General features: G+C 52.2%; 1 protein-coding gene and 1 long non-coding RNA gene across 3 annotated transcripts in view; both read left to right on the forward strand.

The window, feature by feature from the left end:
- RASSF4 (Ras association domain family member 4) overlaps positions 1-15,456 on the forward strand; it is a 102,002-nt gene extending 86,546 nt beyond the window's left edge. Inside the window, exons 7-13 of one of the 2 annotated variants that reach the window (XM_075610274.1) lie at positions 6,408-6,556; positions 7,424-7,525; positions 8,840-8,891; positions 11,912-12,033; positions 12,970-13,067; positions 14,380-14,472; positions 14,606-15,456. In XM_075610274.1, coding sequence (XP_075466389.1) covers positions 6,408-6,556; positions 7,424-7,525; positions 8,840-8,891; positions 11,912-12,033; positions 12,970-13,067; positions 14,380-14,449 — 593 coding nt within the window. In that variant the 3' untranslated portion in view covers positions 14,450-14,472; positions 14,606-15,456. Of the gene's footprint in view, positions 1-6,404; positions 6,557-7,423; positions 7,526-8,839; positions 8,892-11,911; positions 12,034-12,969; positions 13,068-14,379; positions 14,473-14,605 lie in introns of both variants that reach the window. The other variant, XM_075610273.1, reaches the window with a different exon arrangement.
- A 412-nt stretch (positions 15,457-15,868) lies between these two features.
- LOC142501031 (uncharacterized) lies at positions 15,869-20,755 on the forward strand. The gene is made up of 3 exons (XR_012803402.1): positions 15,869-16,322; positions 17,635-17,727; positions 17,861-20,755. It is a non-coding gene; the product is annotated as an uncharacterized LOC142501031 (long non-coding RNA).
- Positions 20,756-21,107: the final 352 nt, after the last annotated feature.

A 21,107-nucleotide genomic window follows, 5' to 3' on the forward strand; every position in this document is an offset into this window, starting at 1 on the left:
TAAGTGTGCTGTGCCCAGCCCAACAACGCATGTAAGTGCGCTGCGCCCAGCCCAACAACGCATGTAAGTGCGCTGCGTCCAGCCCAACAACGCATGTAAGTGTGCTGCGCCCATCCCAACAACGCATGTAAGTGTGCTGCGTCCAGCCCAACAACGCATGTAAGTGTGCTGCGCCCATCCCAACATCGCATGTAAGTGTGCTGCGCCCAGCCCAACAACGCATGTAAGTGTGCTGCGCCCAGCCCAACAACGCATGTAAGTGCTCTGCGTCCAGCCCAACAACGCATGTAAGTGCTCTGCGTCCAGCCCAACAACGCATGTAAGTGTGCTGCGCCCAGCCCAACAACGCATGTAAGTGCGCTGCGTCCAGCCCAACAACGCATGTAAGTGCGCTGCGCCCAGCCCAACAACGCATGTAAGTGCGCTGCGCCCAGCCCAACAACGCATGTAAGTGCGCTGCGCCCAGCCCAACAACGCATGTAAGTGCGCTGCGCCCAGCCCAACAACGCATGTAAGTGCGCTGCGTCCAGCCCAACAACGCATGTAAGTGCGCTGCGTCCAGCCCAACAACGCATGTAAGTGCGCTGCGCCCAGCCCAACAACGCATGTAAGTGCGCTGCGCCCAGCCCAACAACGCATGTAAGTGCGCTGCGCCCAGCCCAACAACGCATGTAAGTGCGCTGCGCCCAGCCCAACAACGCATGTAAGTGTGCTGCGCCCAGCCCAACAACGCATGTAAGTGTGCTGCGCCCAGCCCAACAACGCATGTAAGTGCTCTGCGTCCAGCCCAACAACGCATGTAAGTGTGCTGCGCCCAGCCCAACAACGCATGTAAGTGCGCTGCGCCCAGCCCAACATCGCATGTAAGTGTGCTGCGCCCAGCCCAACAACGCATGTAAGTGCTCTGCGTCCAGCCCAACAACGCATGTAAGTGTGCTGCGCCCAGCCCAACAACGCATGTAAGTGCGCTGCGCCCAGCCCAACAACGCATGTAAGTGCGCTGCGTCCAGCCCAACAACGCATGTAAGTGCGCTGCGCCCAGCCCAACAACGCATGTAAGTGCGCTGCGCCCAGCCCAACAACGCATGTAAGTGCGCTGCGCCCAGCCCAACAACGCATGTAAGTGCGCTGCGTCCAGCCCAACAACGCATGTAAGTGCGCTGCGTCCAGCCCAACAACGCATGTAAGTGCGCTGCGCCCAGCCCAACAACGCATGTAAGTGCGCTGCGCCCAGCCCAACAACGCATGTAAGTGCGCTGCGCCCAGCCCAACAACGCATGTAAGTGCGCTGCGCCCAGCCCAACAACGCATGTAAGTGTGCTGCGCCCAGCCCAACAACGCATGTAAGTGTGCTGCGCCCAGCCCAACAACGCATGTAAGTGCGCTGCGCCCAGCCCAACATCGCATGTAAGTGTGCTGCGCCCAGCCCAACAACGCATGTAAGTGCGCTGCGCCCAGCCCAACATCGCATGTAAGTGTGCTGCGCCCAGCCCAACAACGCATGTAAGTGCGCTGCGCCCAGCCCAACAACGCATGTAAGTGTGCTGCGCCCAACAACGCATGTAAGTGTGCTGCGCCCAACAACGCATGTAAGTGCGCTGCGCCCAGCCCAACAACGCATGTAAGTGTGCTGCGCCCATCCCAACATCGCATGTAAGTGTGCTGCGCCCAGCCCAACAACGCATGTAAGTGCGCTGCGCCCATCCCAACATCGCATGTAAGTGCGCTGCGCCCAGCCCAACATCGCATGTAAGTGTGCTGCGCCCATCCCAACATCGCATGTAAGTGCGCTGCGCCCAGCCCAACAACGCATGCAAGTGTGCTGCGCCCAGCCCAACAACGCATGTAAGTGCGCTGCGCCCAGCCCAACAACGCATGTAAGTGTGCTGCGCCCAGCCCAACAACGCATGTAAGTGTGCTGCGCCCAGCCCAACAACGCATGTAAGTGCGCTGCGCCCAGCCCAACAACGCATGTAAGTGTGCTGCGCCCATCCCAACATCGCATGTAAGTGCTCTGCGCCCATCCCAACAACGCATGCAAGTGTGCTGCGCCCAGCCCAACAACGCATGCAAGTGTTCTGCGCCCATCCCAACAACGCATGCAAGTGTGCTGCGCCCATCCCAACATCGCATGTAAGTGCGCTGCGCCCAGCCCAACAACGCATGTAAGTGCGCTGCGCCCATCCCAACAACGCATGTAAGTGCGCTGCGCCCATCCCAACAACGCATGTAAGTGTGCTGCGCCCAGCCCAACAACGCATGTAAGTGTGCTGCGCCCAGCCCAACATCGCATGTAAGTGTGCTGCGCCCAGCCCAACAACGCATGTAAGTGCGCTGCGCCCAGCCCAACAACGCATGTAAGTGCGCTGCGCCCAGCCCAACATCGCATGTAAGTGCGCTGCGCCCAGCCCAACAACGCATGTAAGTGCGCTGCGCCCAGCCCAACATCGCATGTAAGTGTGCTGCGCCCAGCCCAACAACGCATGTAAGTGCGCTGCGCCCAGCCCAACATCGCATGTAAGTGTGCTGCGCCCAGCCCAACAACGCATGTAAGTGCGCTGCGCCCAGCCCAACAACGCATGTAAGTGTGCTGCGCCCAACAACGCATGTAAGTGTGCTGCGCCCAACAACGCATGTAAGTGCGCTGCGCCCAGCCCAACAACGCATGTAAGTGTGCTGCGCCCATCCCAACATCGCATGTAAGTGTGCTGCGCCCAGCCCAACAACGCATGTAAGTGCGCTGCGCCCATCCCAACATCGCATGTAAGTGCGCTGCGCCCAGCCCAACATCGCATGTAAGTGTGCTGCGCCCATCCCAACATCGCATGTAAGTGCGCTGCGCCCAGCCCAACAACGCATGCAAGTGTGCTGCGCCCAGCCCAACAACGCATGTAAGTGCGCTGCGCCCAGCCCAACAACGCATGTAAGTGTGCTGCGCCCAGCCCAACAACGCATGTAAGTGTGCTGCGCCCAGCCCAACATCGCATGTAAGTGTGCTGCGCCCAGCCCAACAACGCATGTAAGTGCGCTGCGCCCAGCCCAACAACGCATGTAAGTGCACTGCGCCCAGCCCAACAACGCATGTAAGTGCGCTGCGCCCAGCCCAACAACGCATGTAAGTGCACTGCGCCCAGCCCAACAACGCATGTAAGTGCGCTGCGCCCAGCCCAACAACGCATGTAAGTGCGCTGCGCCCAGCCCAACATCGCATGTAAGTGTGCTGCGCCCATCCCAACAACGCATGTAAGTGCGCTGCGCCCATCCCAACATCGCATGTAAGTGTGCTGCGCCCAGCCCAACAACGCATGTAAGTGTGCTGCGCCCATCCCAACATCGCATGTAAGTGTGCTGCGCCCAGCCCAACAACGCATGTAAGTGCGCTGCGCCCAGCCCAACATCGCATGTAAGTGTGCTGCGCCCATCCCAACATCGCATGTAAGTGCGCTGCGCCCAGCCCAACAACGCATGTAAGTGCGCTGCGCCCATCCCAACAACGCATGTAAGTGCGCTGCGCCCATCCCAACAACGCATGTAAGTGTGCTGCGCCCAGCCCAACAACGCATGTAAGTGTGCTGCGCCCAGCCCAACATCGCATGTAAGTGTGCTGCGCCCAGCCCAACAACGCATGTAAGTGCGCTGCGCCCAGCCCAACAACGCATGTAAGTGCGCTGCGCCCAGCCCAACATCGCATGTAAGTGCGCTGCGCCCAGCCCAACAACGCATGTAAGTGCGCTGCGCCCAGCCCAACAACGCATGTAAGTGCTCTGCGCCCAGCCCAACAACGTATGTAAGTGCGCTGCGCCCAGCCCAACAACGCATGTAAGTGTGCTGCACCCAGCCCAACAACGCATGTAAGTGTGCTGCACCCAGCCCAACAACGCATGTAAGTGTGCTGCACCCAGCCCAACAACGTATGTAAGTGCGCTGCGCCCAGCCCAACAACGCATGTAAGTGTGCTGCGCCCAGCCCAACAACGCATGTAAGTGCTCTGCGCCCAGCCCAACAACGCATGTAAGTGTGCTGCACCCAGCCCAACAACGCATGTAAGTGCTCTGCACCCAGCCCAACAACGCATGTAAGTGTGCTGCGCCCATCCCAACATCGCATGTAAGTGTGCTGCGCCCAGCCCAACAACGCATGTAAGTGTGCTGCGCCCAGCCCAACATCGCATGTAAGTGTGCTGCGCCCAGCCCAACAACGCATGTAAGTGCGCTGCGCCCATCCCAACATCGCATGTAAGAGTGCTGCACCCAGCCCAACAACGCATGTAAGTGCGCTGCGCCCAGCCCAACATCGCATGTAAGTGCTCCGCGCCCAGCCCAACAACGCATGTAAGTGCTCTGCGCCCAGCCCAACAACGCATGTAAGTGCGCTGCGCCCATCCCAACATCGCATGTAAGTGCTCCGCACCCAGCCCAACAACGCATGTAAGTGTGCTGCGCCCAGCCCAACAACGCATGTAAGTGCGCTGCACCCAGCCCAACAACGCATGTAAGTGCGCTGCGTCCAGCCCGACAACGCATGTAAGTGCGCTGCGCCCAGCCCAACAACGCATGTAAGTGCGCTGCGTCCAGCCCGACAACGCATGTAAGTGTGTTGCGCCCAGCCCAACAACGCATGTAAGTGCGCTGCGTCCAGCCCAACAACGCATGTAAGTGCGCTGCGTCCAGCCCGACAACGCATGTAAGTGCGCTGCGCCCAGCCCAACAACGCATGTAAGTGCGCTGCGTCCAGCCCGACAACGCATGTAAGTGCGCTGCGCCCAGCCCAACAACGCATGTAAGTGCTCTGCGCCCAGCCCAACAACGCATGTAAGTGTGCTGCGCCCAGCCCAACAACGCATGTAAGTGCGCTGCGTCCAGCCCGACAACGCATGTAAGTGTGCTGCGCCCAGCCCAACAACGCATGTAAGTGCTCTGCGCCCAGCCCAACAACGCATGTAAGTGTGCTGCGCCCAGCCCAACAACGCATGTAAGTGCGCTGCGTCCAGCCCGACAACGCATGTAAGTGCGCTGCGCCCAGCCCAACAACGCATGTAAGTGCTCTGCGCCCAGCCCAACAACGCATGTAAGTGTGCTGCGCCCAGCCCAACAACGCATGTAAGTGCGCTGCGCCCAGCCCGACAACGCATGTAAGTGTGCTGCGCCCAGCCCAACAACGCATGTAAGTGTGCTGCGCCCAGCCCAACAACGCATGTAAGTGCTCTGCTCCCAGCCCAACAACGCATGTAAGTGCGCTGCGTCCAGCCCGACAACGCATGTAAGTGTGCTGCGCCCAGCCCAACAACGCATGTAAGTGCTCTGCGCCCAGCCCAACAACGCATGTAAGTGTGCTGCGCCCAGCCCAACAACGCATGTAAGTGCGCTGCGCCCAGCCCGACAACGCATGTAAGTGTGCTGCGCCCAGCCCAACAACGCATGTAAGTGTGCTGCGCCCAGCCCAACAACGCATGTAAGTGCGCTGCGCCCAGCCCAACAACGCATGTAAGTGTGCTGCGCCCAGCCCAACAACGCATGTAAGTGCGCTGCGCCTAGCCCAACAACGCATGTAAGTGTGCTGCGCCCAGCCCAACAACGCATCGGACTCCCCTGCTCACACTCGGGGTTCCAGCGCAGCGTCTGCGTGACAGGGTCCGTCTCTGCTGAGCGGGCGTGGGCCGCATGGTGACAGCCCTGATCGAGGGGCTGCATATTAGTGACTTTCACTAAACCCCCACAGTGCATTTCCCTGTTACAGCCGCACGGGAGAACTCAGCCGCTCAGCATAGCCCAGTGACGATAGTCAGCAGTCACCTACGTGCAACGCACCGCGCAACGCACCGCGCAACGCACCGCGCAACGCACCGCGCAACGCACCGCGCAACGCACCGCGCAACTCACCGCGGTTGGATTGTTTGCTTGATTACTGAATGTTTGAGATTTTGTTTGTTCTAAGTGCCACACACGGTGCCTGTGAGGTGGGGACCCCTTACCTCCCAATATAAAGATCCCACGCATTGTATTTATTACGCGCCCACAATGTGAGATTAGACGCCCTGCACGTGGCGCCCTGCATGTGGCGCCCTGCCACGCTACCTCTCCTGTGGCCCTCTTATTGGATCCGTTTGCCTAGGTCCCTTATGGAATAAGCTGATTTACCACAATCACCAGATGCTCAGACGTCCTGGGAATGTATCCCAGTACACCCTGGGAACGTATATAGCGGATGTATATGTCCCTCCCATACTGTGTAAGCGCTCCTGTATAGCACCGGGTAACCGCCCCGGGTATCTCTGCGTATTGTGGGATCCTGAGTTGAGTTTCTTGTCCCTCTCTCTGCCAGCAGATCCTACCCTCGGGTTAGGTGAGGGATTGCTTGCGTTCTCTCTGCTGATACCTTTATCTTATCTTACACGGACCCCCCAGCAGACCCCTGCGAGGAGGAGACCCCACAGCTGAAGAGGACCAGAAGCGATGCCAGTTTTGTCCAGATGCGGACGAAGCATCGAAGCCCCGGAGAGATGCAGAGATTGAGGAGTCACCGGGTCTCTATCAACGGCCACTTCTATAATCACAAGGTACAAAGCAGCACGCGGGCCAGGGAAAATAGGTATGTGTCCCTGATGCCTGTGTATTAGGAGGGGGTGAGAGGTAAGTGTCCCTGATGCCTGTGTATTAGGAGGGGGTGAGAGATATGTGTCCCTGATGTCTGTGTATTAGTAGGGGGTGAGAGATATGTGTCCATGATGTCTGTGTATTAGGCGGGGGGTGAGAGATATGTGTCTCTGATGTCTGTGTATTAGGAGGGGGTGAGAGGTATGTGTCCCTGATGCCTGTGTATTAGGAGGGGGTGAGAGGTAAGTGTCCCTGATGCCTGTGTATTAGGAGGGGGTGAGAGATATGTGTCCCTGATGTCTGTGTATTAGTAGGGGGTGAGAGATATGTGTCCATGATGTCTGTGTATTAGGCGGGGGGTGAGAGATATGTGTCTCTGATGTCTGTGTATTAGGAGGGGGTGAGAGGTATGTGTCCCTGATGCCTGTGTATTAGGAGGGGGTGAGAGATATGTGTCCATGATGTCTGTGTATTAGGAGGGGGTGAGAGGTATGTGTCTCTGATGTCTGTGTATTAGGAGGGGGTGAGAGGTATGTGTCCTGATGCCTGTGTATTAGGAGGGGGTGAGAGGTACATGTCCCTGATGCCTGTGTATTAGGAGGGGTTGAGAGGTACATGTCCCAGATGCCTGTGTATTAGGAGGGGTTGGGAGGTACATGTCCCTGATGCCTGTGTATTAGGAGGGGGTGAGAGGTACGTCTCTCTGATGCCTGTGTATTAGGAGTGGGTGAGAGGTATGGATGCCTCTCTATAAGGATGAGGGAAGGGCGGGTCGCACAGATTTCCCAGATGCCTCTGAGACTCTAGCACCGGCTTCTCCTGCCTTTCAGACCTCTGTCTTCACTCCAGCATATGGTTCTGTGACTAATGTCCGCGTCGCCAGCACCATGAACACGTCACACGTCCTGAGCCTGCTGCTAAGGAAATTCAGGGTGAGCTCGTCTGTGGCCTCTCACCCAACCAGGATCCCATTCATTACAAGCCTGTGGCCTCTCACCCAACCAGGATCCCATTCATTACAAGCCTGTGGCCTCTCACCCAACCAGGATCCCATTCATTTACAAGCCTGTGGCCTCTCAGCCAACCCGGATCCCATTCATTACAAGCCTGTGGCCTCTCACCCAACCAGGATCCCATTCATTACAAGTCTGTGGCCTCTCACCCAACCAGGATCCCATTCATTGCAAGCCTGTGGCCTCTCACCCAATCAGGATCCCATTCATTGCAAGCCTGTGGCCTCTCACCCAACCAGGATCCCATTCATTACAAGCCTGTGGCCTCTCACCCAACCAGGATCCCATTCATTACAAGCCTGTGGCCTCTCACCCAACCAGGATCCCATTCATTACAAGCCTGTGGCCTCTCACCCAACCAGGATCCCATTCATTACAAGCCTGTGGCCTCTCACCCAACCAGGATCCCATTCATTACAAGCCTGTGGCCTCTCACCCAACCAGGATCCCATTCATTACAAGCCTGTGGCCTCTCACCCAACCAGGATCCCATTCATTACAAGCCTGTGGCCTCGCTGTCCTCCTGCAGTGTTTGCAGAGCCGGGCAGCTAATCACATGTCCGCGCTCTCAGGCTGAGATTATAGTACTGGCGGCGAGAACAACATACTTCTTCCCGATGAGGCCACCCATAGTGTGCGCGACCGCGCTAGCGATGCAGAGGGACCGCGCTAGCGATGCAGAGGGACCGCGCTAGCGATGCAGAGTGACCGCGCTAGCGATGCAGAGAGACCGCGCTAGCGATGCAGAGCGACCGCGCTAGCGATACAGAGTGACCGCGCTAGCGATGCAGAGCGACCGCGCTAGCGATGCAGAGTGACCGCGCTAGCGATGCAGAGTGACCGCGCTAGCGATGCAGAGTGACCGCGCTAGCGATGCAGAGCGACCACACGGCAGTTTTTTAAAACACAAGTTATTTTGTCTTTTGGCGCGGCGGCCGCGGCCTGTGACCAGTTCAGCCAATGAGAGCGAACCAGCCTGGTAACGCGTCCGCCACGCTTCGCCAATCACGGAGTTCACCCGTCTCTCAGGCGAGAGGCGCGCTCGCACACTCCCACTATAATCTCAGCCTTACACCTCCAACCCGTCCTCCGTCTAGGTAACTCCAATGCACGGTCGTGCCCTGTGCAGCCAAGCTTTTTGGGACTGAGTGCAGACCCGTGGCTTCCTTTGGGCGAGCGTTCGCTTGCACTGAGCATCAAACAGGCTTTGTTTTATTTGTTTTCTGAATCCAGGTGGAGAACAGCCCTTCCGAGTTTGCCCTTTACCTGCTTCACGAGACAGGAGGTAAGTTATCACTCGGGAAGATTGGGGCTTCAGAGAGCTGCAGCCAGCTGGTATAGGGCGTTAGGGGGTAAGTGAGGGGTAAGGGATGGCTGGAAGTTTGGTTATGGGGTAAGGGAGGGGTAAGGGATGGCTGGAAGTTTGGTCAGCAGGTATGGGGCGTTAGGGGGTAAGGGCTGGCTGAGAGTTTGGTCAGCAGGTATAGGGTGTTAGGGGGTAAGTGAGGGGTAAGGGATGGCTGGAAGTTTGGTTATGGGGTCAGTGAGGGGTAAGGGGTGGCTGGAAGTTTGGTTATGGGGTCAGTGAGGGGTAAGGGGTGGCTGGAAGTTTGGTTATGGGGTCAGTGAGGGGTAAGGGGTGGCTGGAAGTTTGGTTATGGGGTAAGTGAGGGGTAAGGGATTGCTGGAAGTTTGGTTATGGGGTAAGTGAGGGGTAAGGGGTGGCTGAAAGTTTGGTCAGCAGGTATGGGGCGTTAGGGGGTAAGGGATGGCTGAGAGTTTGCTAGAGGTGATAGGATAACGGGTTCACAAGATGAGACGGTCAAGTTGGTCAGAAGAAGACAAGCTGAAATGAAAGATGGTTGGCATCAAAACCAGACCAGGTTTGGGAACGCCTGGGAGAAATAGATATGGGGTGGGATTGGGGACCCCTGGGAGAAATAGATATGGGGTGTGATTGGGGACCCCCTGGGAGAAATAGATATGGGGTGTGACTGGGGACCCCTGGGAGAAATAGATATGGGGTGTGATCGGAGCCCCCTTGGAGAAATAGATATGGGGTGTGATCGGGGACCCCTGGGAGAAATAGATATGGGGTGTGATTGGGGACCCCTGGGAGAAATAGATATGGGGTGTGATTGGGACCCCTGGGAGAAATAGATATGGGGTGTGACTGGGGACGCCCTGGGAGAAATAGATATGGGGTGTGACTGGGGACCCCTGGGAGAAATAGATATGGGGTGTGACTGGGGACACCTGGGAGAAATAGATATGGGGTGTGACTGGGGACCCCTGGGAGAAATAGATATGGGGTGTGATTGGGGCCCCCTAGGAGAAATAGATATGGGGTGTGATTGGGGACACCTGGGAGAAATAGATATGGGGTGTGATTGGGACCCCCTGGGAGAAATAGATATGGGGTGTGATTGGGACCCCTGGGAGAAATAGATATGGGGTGTGACTGGGGACCCCTGGGAGAAATAGATATGGGGTGTGACTGGGGACCCCTGGGAGAAATAGATATGGGGTGTGACTGGGGACCCCTGGGAGAAATAGATATGGGGTGTGATTGGGACCCCTGGGAGAAATAGATATGGGGTGTGACTGGGGACCCCTGGGAGAAATAGATATGGGGTGTGACTGGGGACCCCTGGGAGAAATAGATATGGGGTGTGACTGGGGACACCTGGGAGAAATAGATATGGGGTGTGACTGGGGACCCCTGGGAGAAATAGATATGGGGTGTGATTGGGGCCCCCTAGGAGAAATAGATATGGGGTGTGATTGGGGACACCTGGGAGAAATAGATATGGGGTGTGATTGGGACCCCCTGGGAGAAATAGATATGGGGTGTGATTGGGACCCCTGGGAGAAATAGATATGGGGTGTGACTGGGGACCCCTGGGAGAAATAGATATGGGGTGTGACTGGGGACCCCTGGGAGAAATAGATATGGGGTGTGACTGGGGACCCCTGGGAGAAATAGATATGGGGTGTGACTGGGGACCCCTGGGAGAAATAGATATGGGGTGTGATCGGAGCCCCCTGGGAGAAATAGATATGGGGTGTGATCGGGGACCCCTGGGAGAAATAGATATGGGGTGTGACTGGGGACCCCTGGGAGAAATAGATATGGGGTGTGATCGGGGACCCCTGGGAGAAATCGATATGGGGTGTGATTGGGGCCCCCTGGGAGAAATAGATATGGGGTGTGATTTGGGCCCCCTGGGAGAAATAGATATGGGGTGTGATTGGGGACACCTGGGAGAAATAGATATGGGGTGTGATTGGGGACACCTGGGAGAAATAGATATGGGGTGTGACTGGGGACCCCTGGGAGAAATAGATATGGGGTGTGATTGGGGACCCCTGGGAGAAATAGATATGGGGTGTGATTGGGGACCCCTGGGAGAAATAGATATGGGGTGTGATTGGGGACCCCTGGGAGAAATAGATATGGGGTGTGATTGGGGACCCCTGGGAGAAATAGATATGGGGTGTGATCGGGGACCCCTGGGAGAAATAGATATGGGGTGTGATCGGGCCCTCCTGGGAGAAATAGATATGGGGTGTGATCGGGCCCTCCTGGGAGAAATAGATATGGGGTGTGATTGGGGACCCCTGGGAGAAATAGATATGGGGTGTGATTGGGGAGTTCAGACATCTCAAAAGTAAATGTAACATACAGGTTACATGCTTTCTTCTAAAGCAGTAGTGGATGCATAAGGTAGCTCCCCGGCAGAGGCAGTAATACTGAGCGCAGTATTCAGTTTTTTTGTAAAGAATACCGGGAAAGTGGCCGGGTAGAAAATTCTCCAGTTTCACAGATCATGGGGAATGTGGCCGGGTAGCACTTACTCTCTGCCGGGGTACAATGCATTTCTGCTGTACCCTATTGGTTCTCTTAACTACACAGCAGTTCCCGATGATCTTCTCTCTCTCCCCCCCCTCTTCTCTCTCTCTCCCCCCTCTTCTCTCTCTCTCCCCCCCTCTTCTCTCTCTCTCTCCCCCCTCTTCTCTCTCTCTCCCCCCCTCTTCTCTCTCTCTCTCCCCCCTCTTCTCTCTCTCCTCCCCTCTTCTCTCTCTCTCCCCCCCTCTTCTCTCTCTCCCCCCTCTTCTCTCTCTCCCCCCCTCTTCTCTCTCTCCCCCCCCTCTTCTCTCTCTCTCCCCCCTCTTCTCTCTCTCTCCCCCTCTTCTCTCTCTCCCCCCCTCTTCTCTCTCTCTCCCCCCCTCTTCTCTCTCTCCCCCCCCTCTTCTCTCTCTCCCCCCCCTCTTATCTCTGCCCCCCCCCTCTTCTCTCTCCAGAAAGAGCCAAATTAAAAGACGCGGAGTTCCCGCTGATCTGCCGGATCCTGCACGGGCCCTGCCAGAGTATCGCCAAGATCTTCCTCATGGAGACTGACCTGGGAGAGGAGGTCCCGTACCATGTAAGAGGGGGGGGGGGAGGGGCAGCGCCTGTCTGCGGGCCTCGCGCTCTCTCAGAAATAGATTAGGGATTGGTGCAGTACAGGGAGCAGCGCCACTTACCTGCAGTAACGCGCAGACACCGATCCATACATTTAAAGCAGGAATCCCCGTCCCAAATGAAGCTATAACAGAACCTGATACCTCATGTTGTGCCGATCCAATTTTAACGTAACATTTTTGTTCTTCTAAATCTCAATTTTTTTGCTTGTTTATTATTGCCATTGTTACCATGGCAATCTGTGGTGTGTATGGCAGCGGCCATTTTAACCTCCCAGGAACGCACCGTTTCATCACCTGATATCTGCAGAATTCATACTATTCCATTTTGAAGGTGTGGGATGGCTGAAAACAGCAGCGGTAAAAAGAAAGGATACTTTATTATTAAAATAATTTAAATGAATACCCGCACAAGGAGATTACAGAAAAAATAATCAAGATATTACTTTATTAATACATACATATATATCACACCCAGACCCGACTCTGGGTGTGATATATATGTATTAATAAAGAAATATCTTTATAGAAACAATAATAATCTTCTTTCTTGTGCGGGTATTCATTTCGGAATGTTAAACCTGTATATACTAGTTTTTTTTGTACCTTGAACCCGCAGGTCCCTCCATTTTGAGCGAGGGCTGCCATTCTGGGTGTGTGTGTGTGTGTGTGTGTGTGTGTGTACACTCTTACACACGTATGCACACTCTTACACACACATGCGCACATATGCACACTTTTACACACGTATGCACTCTTACACACATGCGCACATATGCACACTCTTACACTCGTATGCACACTCTTACACTCGTATGCACACTCTTACACACATGCGCACATATGCACACTCTTACACACATATGCACACTCTTACACACGGGGAATTTCCTCCCTAGGTGGCGCAGTACATTAAGTTTGAGATGCCCGTGCTGGACAGTTTTGTCGAGAAACTGAAGGAGGAAGAAGAGCGAGAGATCACGAAACTAACGCATAAGTAAGTGACGCGGCGGGCGCGCGGGAGGAGGGGCAGGACCGGGGTGCAAAGTACGGTTTGACGTTTCTCGCTGACGTGACAAATACATGTTCAGCACGAACATGTCAAACCATCATTAGAGGCGCAATCCAAGCCGCACATTATGTATTGTCAAAGCGTGGAAATAAGATCAATGAGTCAAGGGTTCAAAAGTAACAACATGAGTTTATCTGTACCAAGGCACCATTGAGAGAAAAGAATTCCAACAAGGAACTCAGGCCTCTGAAAACATATTGCTTGGATCACATTTTTATACATTTCAAAATGAGTAATACACCCCTTAAGGGGGCTGGCTTAGAGATAAATAATAATATGATGACATGCAAAAATACATATTGGTTGATACATACAGTAAATATGCTGCATACGCTATATTCTTATCGATAATTTACCATAATGTGGGCCTCTTAACCTTGTGACATGAGAGTTACTCTGTCCAGCCCTGTATGTGTACTGTAGCTGTCAGATAACAGCTACACTACGGTCAGCAGGAATATCTAATGCAGGAGAAATCGCTTACGAATGCTATTTCAATTTATTACATGACTCGTAGGAATTACACAAGGGTGGGTTAGATCCAGAAGCAATACTCTGCAGAATCAAACATTCACAGTTCATTCACGAATGAAACAAATTGGCATACATACAAGCATACGGTTAGGCCAAAATGGAGGTGATGATAGCCACACACATTATCTCAATCTTCACAGTATATAGCCTTGAAGCTGGGGGTCCCCAGAGCTGAACCCCGTTAATTTCAGCCCCGGGGATCCCCTGCTTCTGGAGATACTTACCTCAGAGTTAGGTGCCGGTATACAGAATAAAATCCTTTTTTCTCCTTTTTTGTCAATGAAGTGTTTGATTAGAGTGATCCTACCCTAGCTTATCAGAGAGCTAATTAATATCGGGAGGGGTTGAGAGGGGGGTTTACTTGGTAGGTGTCAGATTTTGTCTGACAAAAAGATGCCAGTGACTCAAATGTGACCCTCTAAACATGTCACTGCTATTTAAGCATGTTAATCCTACTGGGCACTGACCCTAAAATATCTTGCACAAATATCATTGCTGTGTCTTTCTACAATTCATTCTTGTGATAATATTTAGAAAATCTGAATTGTGCCAACTTATTATTCAGCACCATAATACGGGATGAGGTTATAATATGACTTATTTAAATATAGCCACATTAACACACACTAATATAATGGGGTAAGATCCTGTCCCAAGGACCTTACAGATTGGAGGGCTCAGTTGCTGCCGGTTCTCTCTTTAGGTTCAACGCCCTTCGCTCGGTGATGCTGCAGCGATTGGAAGAACTGACAAATTACGAGAGTTACGTCTGATCGAGCAGCCAGCACCACAGAGGGTAAAGGAGGGTAATGAGCCAAATACCCCCCTACCCCTCCTTGGATAAGAGACCGTTTCTTTAAGGGACAATTGAGTGCTCAGTTGTAAGAAAATGTGAACACTGTTTTTTTCTCTCTTGTTGGTGTTCCCAGGTAACGTGGGAAATCCGCCATCTCCTCCTATTATCTCGGGGAACGCTGGACTTCTCGCAGAGGACCCCCTTCTCACCCCACTTTGAACAAGCTGTGGTTTTTTTTTCCCCCATACAATATGTGCACCAATACAATCTGCTCACTGGCACGTGATTCGCTAACTGCTGATCGATCCGTTCTCCTGTAATCGATCGCTGAAGATTCAGCTCGGGGGTCACTAAATGCATCCTGGGTCCCCTTCTGCTGCACTGACAGCCAAAGTTCTGCAAGGAAGATCACGTGACCAGGCAGGCACTAGATTCAATTGGTTCACTGCTAGAGAGAGGGCAGGGCTCAAAGGTGATGCTGTTTCAGAAGGGGAAGGGGGTGTGACTTTGTAAATGGTTGCTATAGGAACAAAAATGCTTGGCACATTAGAATACTTTAAAATTGTTTATTTTTTTTAATGCTACAAGTGTTTTCTCATATTACAGAACTGATTTATTAAAAAAAAAACACACATGTAGGATATTTCTTGAACTGCAGCTTCAACAGATCCAATAACCAGGGCTCGACAAATTCTAAACATTGTCGCCCGGCTGAAAATAAAATGCTAACCCCCCCCCTCCCCCCCTCTCTCTCTCTCACACCCTTCCCGCTGTCCAGTCTTACCGGCGGCAGATGCAGATGCGTGGTGCAGCGTTCTTCCGGCATTCCTCTGCAAGTCCTGTGTCTCCCCCTCCAACTCCCGTCACACTGCGTTACCATGACAGCAGGACGCTACATGACATCACGTGGCGTCAAGTTGCCATGGCAATGAAACGCTGCGTTGCGTCCTGTTATCATGGCAACGCAGCGTAATTTCACACCGCGCAGCCATTTTGATGGGAGTTGTGCCGATCCAATTTTAACGTAACATTTTTGTTCTTCTAAATCTCAATTTTTTTGCTTGTTTATTATTGCCATTGTTACCATGGCAATCTGTGGTGTGTATGGCAGCGGCCATTTTAACCTCCCAGGAACGCACCGTTTCATCACCTGATATCTGCAGAATTCATACTATTCCATTTTGAAGGTGTGGGATGGCTGAAAACAGCAGCGGTAAAAAGAAAGGATACTTTATTATTAAAATAATTTAAATGAATACCCGCACAAGGAGATTACAGAAAAAATAATCAAGATATTACTTTATTAATACATACATATATATCACACCCAGACCCGACTCTGGGTGTGATATATATGTATTAATAAAGAAATATCTTTATAGAAACAATAATAATCTTCTTTCTTGTGCGGGTATTCATTTCGGAATGTTAAACCTGTATATACTAGTTTTTTTTGTACCTTGAACCCGCAGGTCCCTCCATTTTGAGCGAGGGCTGCCATTCTGGGTGTGTGTGTGTGTGTGTGTGTGTGTGTGTACACTCTTACACACGTATGCACACTCTTACACACACATGCGCACATATGCACACTTTTACACACGTATGCACTCTTACACACATGCGCACATATGCACACTCTTACACTCGTATGCACACTCTTACACTCGTATGCACACTCTTACACACATGCGCACATATGCACACTCTTACACACATATGCACACTCTTACACACGGGGAATTTCCTCCCTAGGTGGCGCAGTACATTAAGTTTGAGATGCCCGTGCTGGACAGTTTTGTCGAGAAACTGAAGGAGGAAGAAGAGCGAGAGATCACGAAACTAACGCATAAGTAAGTGACGCGGCGGGCGCGCGGGAGGAGGGGCAGGACCGGGGTGCAAAGTACGGTTTGACGTTTCTCGCTGACGTGACAAATACATGTTCAGCACGAACATGTCAAACCATCATTAGAGGCGCAATCCAAGCCGCACATTATGTATTGTCAAAGCGTGGAAATAAGATCAATGAGTCAAGGGTTCAAAAGTAACAACATGAGTTTATCTGTACCAAGGCACCATTGAGAGAAAAGAATTCCAACAAGGAACTCAGGCCTCTGAAAACATATTGCTTGGATCACATTTTTATACATTTCAAAATGAGTAATACACCCCTTAAGGGGGCTGGCTTAGAGATAAATAATAATATGATGACATGCAAAAATACATATTGGTTGATACATACAGTAAATATGCTGCATACGCTATATTCTTATCGATAATTTACCATAATGTGGGCCTCTTAACCTTGTGACATGAGAGTTACTCTGTCCAGCCCTGTATGTGTACTGTAGCTGTCAGATAACAGCTACACTACGGTCAGCAGGAATATCTAATGCAGGAGAAATCGCTTACGAATGCTATTTCAATTTATTACATGACTCGTAGGAATTACACAAGGGTGGGTTAGATCCAGAAGCAATACTCTGCAGAATCAAACATTCACAGTTCATTCACGAATGAAACAAATTGGCATACATACAAGCATACGGTTAGGCCAAAATGGAGGTGATGATAGCCACACACATTATCTCAATCTTCACAGTATATAGCCTTGAAGCTGGGGGTCCCCAGAGCTGAACCCCGTTAATTTCAGCCCCGGGGATCCCCTGCTTCTGGAGATACTTACCTCAGAGTTAGGTGCCGGTATACAGAATAAAATCCTTTTTTCTCCTTTTTTGTCAATGAAGTGTTTGATTAGAGTGATCCTACCCTAGCTTATCAGAGAGCTAATTAATATCGGGAGGGGTTGAGAGGGGGGTTTACTTGGTAGGTGTCAGATTTTGTCTGACAAAAAGATGCCAGTGACTCAAATGTGACCCTCTAAACATGTCACTGCTATTTAAGCATGTTAATCCTACTGGGCACTGACCCTAAAATATCTTGCACAAATATCATTGCTGTGTCTTTCTACAATTCATTCTTGTGATAATATTTAGAAAATCTGAATTGTGCCAACTTATTATTCAGCACCATAATACGGGATGAGGTTATAATATGACTTATTTAAATATAGCCACATTAACACACACTAATATAATGGGGTAAGATCCTGTCCCAAGGACCTTACAGATTGGAGGGCTCAGTTGCTGCCGGTTCTCTCTTTAGGTTCAACGCCCTTCGCTCGGTGATGCTGCAGCGATTGGAAGAACTGACAAATTACGAGAGTTACGTCTGATCGAGCAGCCAGCACCACAGAGGGTAAAGGAGGGTAATGAGCCAAATACCCCCCTACCCCTCCTTGGATAAGAGACCGTTTCTTTAAGGGACAATTGAGTGCTCAGTTGTAAGAAAATGTGAACACTGTTTTTTTCTCTCTTGTTGGTGTTCCCAGGTAACGTGGGAAATCCGCCATCTCCTCCTATTATCTCGGGGAACGCTGGACTTCTCGCAGAGGACCCCCTTCTCACCCCACTTTGAACAAGCTGTGGTTTTTTTTTCCCCCATACAATATGTGCACCAATACAATCTGCTCACTGGCACGTGATTCGCTAACTGCTGATCGATCCGTTCTCCTGTAATCGATCGCTGAAGATTCAGCTCGGGGGTCACTAAATGCATCCTGGGTCCCCTTCTGCTGCACTGACAGCCAAAGTTCTGCAAGGAAGATCACGTGACCAGGCAGGCACTAGATTCAATTGGTTCACTGCTAGAGAGAGGGCAGGGCTCAAAGGTGATGCTGTTTCAGAAGGGGAAGGGGGTGTGACTTTGTAAATGGTTGCTATAGGAACAAAAATGCTTGGCACATTAGAATACTTTAAAATTGTTTATTTTTTTTAATGCTACAAGTGTTTTCTCATATTACAGAACTGATTTATTAAAAAAAAAACACACATGTAGGATATTTCTTGAACTGCAGCTTCAACAGATCCAATAACCAGGGCTCGACAAATTCTAAACATTGTCGCCCGGCTGAAAATAAAATGCTAACCCCCCCCCCCTCCCCCCCTCTCTCTCTCTCACACCCTTCCCGCTGTCCAGTCTTACCGGCGGCAGATGCAGATGCGTGGTGCAGCGTTCTTCCGGCATTCCTCTGCAAGTCCTGTGTCTCCCCCTCCAACTCCCGTCACACTGCGTTACCATGACAGCAGGACGCTACATGACATCACGTGGCGTCAAGTTGCCATGGCAATGAAACGCTGCGTTGCGTCCTGTTATCATGGCAACGCAGCGTAATTTCACACCGCGCAGCCATTTTGATGGGAGTTGGCGGGGGAGACACAGGACTTGCAGAAGAATGCTGGGAGACGCTGCACGCCGCCGCTGCATCCGCCGCCGGTAAGCACGCGGCAGTGGGCGAGTGCCTTTGTTGAGCCTTGCCAATAACCGTACAGAAACTGGAGACTGAGAACACGCGGAGTACCGGGCACACACCCTGCTCCGACACCGACCCCAGTGACCCCAGCGCAAGTGCTGTGCAAAAAGAGGGAAGAGCAACCTCACTGACCAATAACTGTAAGGGCCAGACCTCACTGAATAATAACTGTAAGGGCCAGACCTCACTGACCAATAACTGTAAGGGCCAGACCTCGCTGACCAATAACCGTGTAAGGGCCAGACCTCACTGACCAATAACTGTAAGGGCCAGACCTCGCTGACCAATAACCGTGTAAGGGCCAGACCTCGCTGACCAATAACCGTGTAAGGGCCGGACCTCACTGACCAATAACTGTAAGGACCAGACCTCGCTGACCAATAACCGTGTAATGGCCGGACTTCGCTGACCAATAACCGTGTAAGGGCCAGACCTCGCTGACCAATAACCGTGTAAGGGCCGGACCTCGCTGACCAATAACCGTGTAAGGGCCGGATCTCGCTGACCAATAACTGTGTAAGGGCCAGACCTCGCTGACCAATAACCGTGTAATGGCCGGACCTCACTGACCAATAACCGTGTAAGGGCCAGACCTCACTGACCAATAACCGTGTAAGGGCCGGATCTCGCTGACCAATAACTGTGTAAGGGCCGGACCTCGCTGACCAATAACCGTGTAAGGGCCGGACCTCGCTGACCAATAACCGTGTAAGGGCCGGACCTCGCTGACCAATAATCGTGTAAGGGCCAGACCTCACTGACCAATAACCGTGTAAGGGCCGGATCTCGCTGACCAATAACTGTGTAAGGGCCGGACCTCACTGACCAATAACTGTGTAAGGGCCAGACCTCACTGACCAATAACCGTGTAAGGGCCGGACCTCGCTGACCAATAACCGTGTAAGGGCCGGACCTCGCTGACCAATAACTGTGTAAGGGCCGGATCTCGCTGACCAATAACCGTGTAAGGGTCAGACCTCACTGCCAATAACTGTGAAAGGGCCGGACCTCGCTGACCAATAACTGTAAGGGTCGGACCTCGCTGACCAATAACCGTGAAAGGGCCGGACCTCACTGACCAATATCCGTGTAAGGGCCAGACCTCGCTGACCAATAACTGTGTAAGGGCCAGACCTCACTGACCAATAACTGTAAGGGACGGACCTTGCTGACCAATAACCGTGTAATGGCCGGACCTCGCTGACCAATAACTGTGTAAGGGCTGGACCTTGCTGACTAATAACTGTAAGGGCCAGATCTCACTGACCAATAACTGTAAGGGACGGACCTTGCTGACCAATAACCGTGTAATGGCCGGACCTCGCTGACCAATAACTGTGTAATGGCTGGACCTCGCTGACCAATAACCGTGAAAGGGTCAGACCTCGCTGACCAATAACCGTGTAATGGCCGGACCTCGCTGACCAATAACTGTAAGGGCCGGACCTCACTGACCAATAACCGTGTAATGGCCGGACCTCACTGACCAATAACCGTGTAAGGGCCCGACCTCACTAACCAATAACCGTGTAATGGCCAGACCTCGCTGACCAATAACTAAGGGCCGGACCTCGCTGACCAATAACCGTGAAAGGGTCGGACCTCGCTGACCAATAACCGTGTAAGGGACGGACCTCGCTGACCAATAACTGAAAAGGCCGGACCTCACTGACCAATAACTGAAAAGGCCGGACCTCACTGACCAATAACTGAAAAGGCTGGACCTCGCGGATTCGGATAAATAAGCTTTTCCTGCAAATCTGAACAATGAATGCTTTTAACCCTTCCTGCGCCATGGCCGCCCGACGGGCAGCGGGTCCCCGGCACCTCTGCTGCGGAACGGAGTTATTCATATAATGTAACCAATGTTGATTTTTATTTCATGGACTATGTATAATAAAATTAATTTAATGATCAAAAGGCATATGAGTCAATGTATCCGTGACGCACGCTAGAGACACGGAGAATGTCGGAGCATTAGGGTGCCGGAGTTTGGGATGAGGAAGGATACAGGACTTTTATGAGGCCCTCTCAAAGGATCGAATCTTTAGCGGCCGATGTATCAACATTAAGGACGTGCGACCAGAATGAGTTTTGACACATTGCTCCGTGTTATGTTACGACATGTAAGAGATTCCTACGCGTGACGCAAATTGTGGGTCAGAAAAGTTTACAGCACTTCACAACAGATATTTTTGATGCAAAACCAAGCACAAAAAAAAATGACTTTTTGTAACGCACAGTTTCATATAATGCGCGTCCTGTA

The sequence above is a fragment of the Ascaphus truei genome, chromosome 8 (genome assembly GCF_040206685.1).
Source record: "Ascaphus truei isolate aAscTru1 chromosome 8, aAscTru1.hap1, whole genome shotgun sequence".
NCBI lineage: Eukaryota > Metazoa > Chordata > Amphibia > Anura > Ascaphidae > Ascaphus > Ascaphus truei.